General features: G+C 40.4%; 2 protein-coding genes across 2 annotated transcripts; both read left to right on the forward strand.

The window, feature by feature from the left end:
• Window positions 1-2,736: 2,736 nt before the first annotated feature.
• Window positions 2,737-5,412, forward strand: LOC145463305 (transmembrane protein 45B-like). The gene has a single exon (XM_081447053.1). It carries the CDS (start codon window positions 3,222-3,224, stop codon window positions 4,128-4,130), a length of 909 nt encoding a protein of 302 aa, XP_081303179.1. The 5' UTR covers window positions 2,737-3,221; the 3' UTR covers window positions 4,131-5,412.
• Window positions 5,413-6,285: 873 nt separating this feature from the next.
• Window positions 6,286-9,051, forward strand: LOC145463824 (uncharacterized). Its single transcript, XM_081447619.1, has 3 exons — window positions 6,286-6,587; window positions 6,619-7,419; window positions 8,099-9,051. The coding sequence occupies exons 2-3, from the start codon at window positions 7,201-7,203 to the stop codon at window positions 8,453-8,455; spliced, it is 576 nt and encodes a 191-aa protein (XP_081303745.1). The 5' UTR covers window positions 6,286-6,587; window positions 6,619-7,200; the 3' UTR covers window positions 8,456-9,051.
• The last annotated feature ends 1,091 nt before the right edge of the window (window positions 9,052-10,142 follow it).

Here is a 10,142-nt window from a genome sequence, read left to right on the forward strand (position 1 = left end):
CATCCTTGACCATCCTTGTTCTTTTATGGTTTATTATTATCTCTTTGATCTTTTTCTACCTTAGCAAACTATTATTTTCAGGTTTCCTTCCATTCAAAGGAGATTTTGTACGTGGCCAAAAAAAAGACAAAACACCTTGACTGAGCTCCTTTAAATATAGATTTTTATATTTCTTCGCATGAAACCCTCAACGAGACCTTCACGGCTTCACATATGATGGTGTTTTGCCCAGAGCACCCTAAGTGAGACGACAATCCGAAATTTACACCCCTAAGCGAGACGACGAACATCCCCACCCCTTTCATATGCATTCCCCCCCCCCGGGCACGGTGCCTTTGCAAGTGATATATCGTACCCAGAATTACCCAGAGTACAAGATTGTAACAGCCTGGAACTGAGAGGTGCAAAGGCTTTCGAATCCGATGTAAAACTCGTGGAGGCGCCATAAAAAATACATATATAATATATAAATAATTGGCTGCTTCATTTCTTTGGTCTTACTTTTCCCTAAAAGTGATTTTCTTGCTTATCCAGTCATTTAATGCGTTGAAAGTCAGATGTCCGGTAGGGCGTTTATTCCTTCGTAAGTCTGAGAGGGAAGTTAATTGAGTTTAACTTTTATCGATGGCAAAGTCTCATTGTTGGCGAAATCAAGCGCAGCCACTCGACCAAAGTTCAAGTTTCCACCGATACTCAGATCAGATTATGATCCTAATGTGTTTACAATCCGTGAGGTCAAGAAGGCTGGATATTAGCCAAGTTCTTTTTCTACGATCTTTACGTGCCAGGACGCAGTAGGAGATCGAGAGTAGAGGTCCTTCGTATCGGTCCATAAACACACGAAACAAGAACGAGGACAATATCCAGTCTTCTTGACCGAGCAAATTTGGTCAGTAAAGGATTGACTACGTGGCATAACGAAGAACCTTCTTGCGAGAAACAGCGAGTAATCCCGAGCGCGCACCCAATCCTACGCTCGGGTAGCCAATCACAGTGCAGGATTTGCCACATCTTGCCGACACACTGAGCAAGCCAGTTACTCCACGTCACAAGACACAAATCCATGTCTGCACTTCTCATATCACCTTCAGTTTGAAGTAAAACTGTTTCTGTGGTAACAAGTTTTTGATATCAGTATTTGAAGGGAGAGAGAAAGTATCCCAGTATAGTTATGACAATAGCTGTCGAACTTGCCTTGTATAGAGAAACGGGTCACGTGCTCTTCGGTTTTTGTCATTATTTTTCAAAGACTGCTGTAATTAATTTACAGTAATTTTTGGTATTCCGGCAAACGACTATATAAACAAGATTTTTCAAACTGCATGAGCTTTGAATTGTCACAGCACTCCTTAGGAAGCAACCTAGTAACTCATTTTGAACAAATATGGGATGTAAATTTATCCATCAATTTATCTAGAGGCTTATCCGTGGCATCCCTGGCCGAGTTTAAATCTGTTTTTTTTTTTGTTATTATAGCAGAATTCTTCCTGGTTTCGTGTCGTCCTTACTATAAGCCTTCTTAGCTAGTTTCACTGAAGCACTCGCGGCCAATTAACAGATTACACGAAAAGTCAACATTGTGGCGCACAGTCAGACGGAAATTTTTACCGACGCACTATCAGAAAAATGCATTTCCCTCAAATCTGCTAGCCCTTATTTTTCGACGCGTGGCCTCTTATATACAGGAACCTGAACTAAATAAATAACTTCAAAATTTTTGGCGAGTTTAGGCACTGAGTGCCTCGGTTCGCCTGTTATTAGCTACGGCCCTGACGGGTGAACATAGACTTAAGTAGGTCACCTTTTTAGGTATGGAAGCTGTTTTAATTCCTCCTTGGTATTTTTCTGATCCCCGTTTGGCGTTCACAAGAGATTATGCCACAGTCTCTTGGCGTGCATGGATCAGCTCCAAAGTCCATAAAGTCTCGGGGAGTGCGACAATGTGCTATTTGAACGTAGACACTCACCGTGTACTATTAAAAAGCTTAAAGTCTGAGTTTACTCATCGCTGTATATTCAACAATTACATTATGAGCTCGAGATTTCTATGGGGTTCTAGTTGATGAGGCCGAGGGCCGAATCAAATATAATCTAATTTTTTTTAGTAGAATTCCTTCAAACTAATGATTTACAATCATTTCTCAACGTAGTATTAAACTTCATGCTTTCACAAAATTGGGCGGCTTAAATCGTCCAGTTGTGCTAGCGTGCTGATCGGTTCATTGAAAAATTTTAGTCGCATAACGATCAGTCAGGCCTTTCTTTAGTGTCGTTGAGAATGAAATTCTAAATAGAGCAGGAAATATTCTCAGTTTCGGAAAATGAAATATTTAATAGTAGATCAAGAGCCTGTACCAGCTTATAAATTTTAGAACTAAACAAATGTCAGAAACATATCAATACATTGTATCTATGATTCTACACATTATACAAGTGGTCTACGAGTGCAGTGGAAGATTAACATTTGAAAATTCTATCAAAAATTGCACGACACCGCAACTGAGCTTCAAGCATTTAAATGCATGTAATTAAACACTGACTTTGCGTTAACTCAGGTTTGAGAAAAAATTGGAAGAAAGAGAAAAAATATTTTACGTATTCAGTTTAGGAAAGTTAGGCATAAAGCTACAAGATCATTCGGGACAGTGCTCGATCCGATCCAATGTTTGGAAAATATTGGACCAACAACGGGTCAACCTAAGATATTGGCCCTTTGAACAATCACCTAATTAAACGTGTTTTAAAGGGTTTTTTACTGGTGCTCAAATTTTAGTATCATCGAGTTTACTTAAATCGCAATGGAGGCTCAATAAACAGAAGTTATTTTGTTAAACACTTTTTACCACTATAAAGCAATGCCAACCCCTCATTACAAGGGCAAGTTTCTCGGAGACTCCTGTGAGCTCAGTTGATCGGCAAAGAAAAACAACAAAGTCTAAAAGGAGGAACTCTCTTGGGGCGGGCGGCCGGCGGCGGTTAGTCTACAAGCAAGCTCTATTGATACTCGCTCCAGCAAGTAAGTGGCGTATGAGCAAGTCAATAGGACTGCATCAGACAGATTAAAATGTGTTTGCCTAATTCTGAGCAAATGTTCCTGAGATGACAGTCACCTGATCATACGTCCGATGATGCATAAAACATAACGTTGTTGACGCATCGACAATTTTGAACGCAATCATTGCACATTCCACGCGAATATACTGGTAAGTCAAAACAAAGCCATGGGGTCTTACCCAGGCCATGTTCTTCCAGGATCTTTCTTCATCGTTTTTGGCCTATGGTGGTGGTTTAATATCGTTGCTATAATTGCCCAAGCTCAAGCAAGGTTTTTGAGGCAAAGATTCCTCACTCGAAGAACAAAGAACTGCGTCTTCGAAATTGAGTTTGAAACTACGACATGGTGTAGAGTTCCTGTACTGTGCCTGAAACGATTTCCCGTCGAACCTTGCTTGAAAGTGATAGCAGCTGCAGTTGGTATCATTGCAGAGCTAACTAAAGGCGAATGGAGTCTCGTAAACGACGCTGGGCACTTTTCGCATTTGAATAACTTCAGTCACGCAACAATGTTTAGTATTTTCCTGTTGACTGCTGTGGTGGAAATTCTGCGCTTCTACAACATATTATTCTTACCCGCAGCTACCGATCATGTTTTAGCATCACTGTCATTCTTTCTAGTCGGAGAACTTTTTTATTTTCACATCGAAGGGCGTTCTGAACTCGATCAAAAGTTGCACACTGTACTCTACACTGTGGCATTTTCAATCGCTGTAGTTCTTCTCCTTGAGGCATGGCAACGCAAGAGTTTCGTGCTCTTTCTCACGCGCACATTTCTGGTCTTGTTGCTTGGCGCTTGGTTTATTCAAATAGCTCATGTGCTGTATGGTTCCCATCCTTGGAAAGACACAGACTCGAATCGAGCAATCGTTGTTGTTATCTTTTCGTGGCATGTGTTAGGCGAACTCGCGATGTCCATCTGCAGTCTTGTTTTAGTAAGCGTGTGTATAAGGGTGAAAAGATCCACCTGTATCAAGCCTTTAGCGTCCACTGGAGACCTCCCAAAAGGAGGGAGAGAACTGGACAGTCTTATGTCCACTGACCAAGGAAACGAAGAACTAACTCAGATTGACTGAATCAAGAGAATTTTTCCCAACAATGGATTCATTTTAAACTAAGATGGCCTGCAACGCATAATTCGTTTGCTTTTATTTCAAATATCAAAAACTGCGCGCAGCCCAAGGAAAGACATTTTGTAGTAAGCTTGTATTTAATTAGTAATTTGAAATCCCAACTCTGTTGGCCAGGTTTCGGAAATCAATACGACATCTAAACGACTAAAATCTACCATCCATGTAATATCATTGATCTCAGAAAATTTTGACACGTAATTGTAAATGTAAGAAATTCAAATTAGGCTACCGTATTTCAAAAGCAAGTCAAGGGACACCTGTGGCGTCATGAAAATTTCCATAAAGATTTGTCAATTAAGCGAGGTAACACGACACTGAGGTCCGTTTTAAATACCAGTATATGAGGTAGTTAGGGGTTTGAAAACATCGGCTAGTTTTTGACGAAAACTAGTTTAAACTGACAAAGTAAAGTGAAGTGTCTTTGACTGTGATGCATCGTCTTCTGTCAATAAGCTTTCATTATTAAAAGGGCTGGCCTGCGGAAAGCATTACTGACCGTTCTTACCTCTAGTCCCGTCGCAGGCTTTAAAAGAGCAGGCTAATAGTTATTACTCGGTAAATTTTCAATGTTTTAGGCGATCGCGATTTGTCGTTTTTTGGTCTGTTATTTACGATCTGATTGCGTGACTTCATGAAAAGGTCAACACAGGACAACACGAGATGACAAGTGCGGGTGAGGTTGGAGAATGTATAAAAAGTTTCTTTCAAACTACTACAACTTTGCTGGGAGATCTGGGAAAAACCCTGAAAGGACAGCGATTTTAAATTGAAGTTCCGCTAGCAGATCAAATGAACGTGTAATAACAACTGAGGTTATGTCTGGAAAGTAAGATAACGGTTTGAGTTGCGCAAACTCAAAAAAAAATTAACCCGCCTGCCAGGGAAACCCTGGCACGCAGATAGGTTAACGCCTACCCGGGTAACCCTAGCTGCCTTGTAAACACGACGAAGGAAAACAAGAGGAAATGTGTGAGTGCTAGGGTAACCCGCTTGCCAGGGTAACCCGCTTGCTAAGGTAACCCTCTCTCCATGTAAACAGGCCCTAAGTTTCAAAAACTTGCCCGCACAGGAGAAAAAGTGCGCGCGCGTTGAAAATATCTAAAAAAACCTCTACGAAAAGCAGAGTTTTGCCAGTAACTGCATTAATTTAAGGGTGTTCGCTAGGTTTCAGTCCTGCTTATCAATGCATTTATCTCGTGGCCTCAATACTTTTGCTATCCCAGTTGAGATAATGTGCATTAAAGAAACGATTTTTATTTAACGGCATTCGAAACATGCGTCATAAAGTGAACCATTTATGACGTGAGTTCTCAGAACCCGAAATGCTTGCTTCGCACAAGTTGAAAGTTTCTGAACGTAATCTTTTTCCACGGATATTGGAGAAATCAAATAATTAATCATGTCGAAAATGCTTAGGATAATAGTCCTGGTTTGTTTTTTGATCGTGCCTTTCGCGGCATTATTGATAGAGGATGATCCAGATTATTTCCCGCCGGAGTTTACCTGCTCCGACTCAGGTACGTAACCTCTTTTTTTCCTGTTTTGTTTCCTCTCCTCTTTCGTGTTATTACGGAAACGCTCTTAACCATCCTTTTACACAAAAAAAGAGTTAGCTCGATTTTAATAATTCGTCTTAAGCCCTGTCCAAACGAGAAATGTTTGGCGACCAAACAGGATCAAATATTGTTTGGTGACCACACATGTTGATGCTGTACAGAGTGGCCAAGTAGTAACAAACATGTTTCATCACCGTCCAAACGAACAAAATGTTTTACAATGTTTGATCAACTGTTTGACGTCGTTCAAATTTTACTGATCAAACACGATTCAACACGATCAAACAAGGTGTCCAAACAGGAAAATCTTTGGTCACCAAACAATATTTAATCGTGTTTGATGCCAAATATTTCCCGTTTGGAAAGGGTTTCAGTGTATATGGTACTGTAGTATTCTTTCGCGGCAGTACGATTAATCAGCTTTTCGATTATTGCGCAATTTTGTAGTAAACTTTTCTTGGTACCGCGAAATTAATTTCTTTGGAGGCTAAATTAAATTAACAGTCATTATATGTGTAATCTTTTCCGACCTTTGCAGGGTTTAATCTTGCTGCACAGCTTCATTGGATCTCTGAAGGTAGGTTTGTCTACGCGCTAACGTATGGAAAAAAAGATTCGGGCCTCTGTGCACTTGCTTGATTGGCCAACAAGCCTGGATGGGGTTGCTGAAATCTCAATCATTATCAGTTGAATTTTTCGGCGATTATTCTCAGCTATAAATTAAAATTTCATCCCATTTCTCGGCTATCAGTAAATTTTGCAGATCTCAGAACCTAGATATAAGCAAAGACACGCGTTACTTCTCAACTGACAGTTAAAATTTTGATGCGGCAATTAATTCTCAGTTATCAGTGAGGGCCTCGTGGGAAGGGTAGCACGTTCTCTTGATCCCTTGAAATTTCTCTTTTTTCTCCCTTGTTCCCTTTCACCAAATTCAGTTGTTCCCTAAAATTTCTTTGTCAAGGTTCCCTTTATTAGTAAAGACATCCCTTGTTCCCTCAAATTAATCTAAAAATATCCCTTGTTCCCTTGAAATAGATGATCATTTTCCCTTGTCACCCCAAACCCCTGGGCGGCTCGCATTAGTTAAAACATCCAGACCTCTTAAAACGGTGCCCTGGGAACATTTAGGTTGTATCGCGCTCCGTCCTTGTCCCGGGGCCCGGGTGGGATACTCACAAAAAAACTGAATGGAGGTGTGCGTTGAGCTTCTTGAAACACTTACCCTATCTCAGACCGATTAAAATTTTGATGCCCTATTGCAGACTTGACACTTCTAAAAACACTCATACTAAACATACCTAATTCAAGGCCAGAGTGCACAAACTATACCCTATTTCAGAAGACAATGGCTGAACTGTATACGCTAAATCCTACTAAAACGGCTAAAAAACCATACCCTTTGGCTATACCATACCTATATAGCTCATTTAAGGGGGCACTCCCCGGATACTTGAATGTCTTGTTTCATTATGTATTTTCTATCTATTTTTTTTTTTTTACCATGTTTATGCGCTAAGAAACGGCTGTTGCAAATATTTCCTTTCTTTTCAGTTTGGAAAAGGAACGCGCCCTACGAAATTGGTTATCCGTTATTGTACAGCACTCTAATCGTTCTACCTGTGATCCCGCTTCTGTGTTTTCTGATACCATCCAAAGAATCTCTTTTACAGCAGGTCAGTATGGGGTCACACGACAAATTGTCCAAAATGAAAAAAACAATCAGTAAACAGAAGTCGTTTCCAGTCCTACTTCTTCTGGGGCGCTTTCCATTCGATCACAAATTCCGTTTCAAACAGGAGCCATAATCGGATTATGGCTCCTGGTTTCAAAGCAAGTCCCCTCGCAAAACCTTTCATAAGAAAACGAGTTTGATTTACATGAAAATGAACCTGCAGGCGGAACTCATTTGCATATGAATGATTTCGCATGGAGACTCGTTTTGACACCGAGGCAGAAGACAACTCGGAAATGGTCAATAGCCCACGATTGATATATCAACATTCTAACGTGACTGCGAGGCTTTCAGGACAAACCTCTATATTTGGGGTGTTTTTTTGTATCCAAGTCTCTTTTAGGAATTGAGGGACAAAAGAAACTTTAAAAAAATTTGTAATGTCCTGAAAGCTTTGGAGCCATGTTAGAATATTAAGATATCAAACGAGGCCATTGCCTCCGTTCCTAAAATTCCGGAATTTCTGGTTGAATGGAAGCGCCCCTGGTAAGAGCAAAAACTAAGGCGACAGCAAAATAAACTTTCAGAATTTTTTTTTCTCCTGATGTCAGTCATGGTCAAGATATTATGGATTATAATCTCGCTATGGCATAATATTGTGACTATTTTATTATCCATAGTACGAAAATGACCAAATGGAAAGACAAAAGGAAACTGAACCGGAAAATGATGAAGACGAGGAAGAGTGTTATGTCCCTGCAGAAGAGCCCTGCCCTATCACTCCCTGCAAATCTCTTGTACTCTCCGACAGCGATAGTTCTATTGGAGTGACACTGGTCACGGCAGTTGAACAAACCAAACCCGAGTTGTGTGCACCACGTGTTGCCATAGAGACACCTTTGACAGACGAGAGGGAAGAAGGCGAAGTTACAGTGGCTGAGCAGTTCCCGGATTTGACAACTGTTGATACCGCTGACAGCTTCATTCACATCAAAGAACTAACAGAGAGGATTTTTCCCGAGGACACCTTGGGGTGAGAAAGTCTTATGATAGCCTTATTGATAGCCTTTTTCATACTTGAACCAACCATCGCTTGTCTTGCACGGTAAGTGTGTTTCTAGTGTGAAAACGTGGACCATCAGTGGACTATTAAGTGGACTATCAGCTAGTATGTTGACTTGCCACTAGGCCGCCTTCACAACACTTTTACATGGACTGTTAGTATCAAGTATTGGCTATGGTTTGATTGAAGAAGGATTTTTTCATTTTTACAGAAAAACCTGTGTGATGGTTGCCGCTGGTGCTGTTACTTCTTACGGAATTTATCGCCTTTTCTCGTAAGTTGACTTGACCTCGCCGTTCTGTAACGTTGAGCAATGAACTATTTCTAATGCTACCGTTGCTAAACCAATTTAGCTACGGTAATCACATGACTGTAATCACATTTAAACGCGGGAAACGACGTCACGCGGTTTTTGTTCTAATATCCCATTGGTCGAGAAGACAGTTTCTTTGGTTTGATTGGTTATAGCGCGTGTCGCGAGTTTTCACGACGAGCCAATGAACAGAGCGCTTCAGTCATGATCTTAAACATGACACAGCCTGTAACGTTATTCAAAGAAACAACGATAAGAAAAAAGTCACTTTCTTTCGCTCTTGTAACTTGGTCAGTCAGACTTAAATATATACATACCGAGTCTGGGTTACGGGTGGTCTGATGGCATCAACGAAACTCACATTATTTTTTCTTTCTTTGCAGGAAATAATCGTCTTATCATGGTCCAAAAAAAAGGATTGTAAAGATATCGCTTGTATACACAAGGACTGAAGTGATAAATCTATAGTCATGCTTTGTCCACATTGTAACTTACGTGTCAATCACGTTTGTCATAAGTGGTTTAATTTTCAATGTCTGAGATAAAATTTATGTCAGCTGTCTTTGTCCAGTCTTCTTCTTTTTGATATAAATTTATCTTTTTTTGTCCTTTGACTTGGTGGTTTTAATTGTTTCCCAGTGGGTAACAAATAGCCCGTCCCAGGTTAATTCGGAGATTGTGGGAGAAATTAACGGAAGGCAGTTGAAGAAGGGATTTTCACTTCCTTTACCTAGGAAAGGCTATCATTCGATTATCTTGCTCACATTTCACAGTGAATCACAGTGGTTAGATTGACCAATCAAGTTAGTCCTTAGCCCCTAAACGAATCAGATTCCGAATTGAAACCGAGGTGTGAATTAGAATCTTAAGGGGGTTTAAGTAATCTTGACGGCCACGTCGAAGACAACGTCGATTAAAAAAAGACTTATTAATAATCGGGGACGGAGACCGTCCCCGATTATGGCTCCTGATTTTACCTGCGAATCTCGCGATACTTTGAAGTCATTTACTTTGTTTTTCACTCAAAACTATCACGAAACTGAATCTGGGACACAGCGATAAATTTGAAATAAAACTTTGAAAAATTAGCTGTCGTGGTTCACATTCTCCTGACAACCAAGAATGTGGTCATTTCCCGTTGTTGTTTTGCAGAGGACGGCAAAGAAATGTACCAAGAATTATAACGCACGTGCACAGCCATTTTTCTGCTCATTAAACCTTTTATTCAGCGACGTTGCCGTTGCCGTTGTGATTTTCTTAAACTCTTTAATAGGCAACGGCAGCGAAAACGTCACAAAACATACTTATATAAATCTTTGTACATTTCTTTGCCGTTCTATGTAGAACA

This window comes from Orbicella franksi, chromosome 12 (assembly GCF_964199315.1).
Source record: "Orbicella franksi chromosome 12, jaOrbFran1.1, whole genome shotgun sequence".
Classification (NCBI taxonomy): Eukaryota; Metazoa; Cnidaria; class Anthozoa; order Scleractinia; family Merulinidae; genus Orbicella; species Orbicella franksi.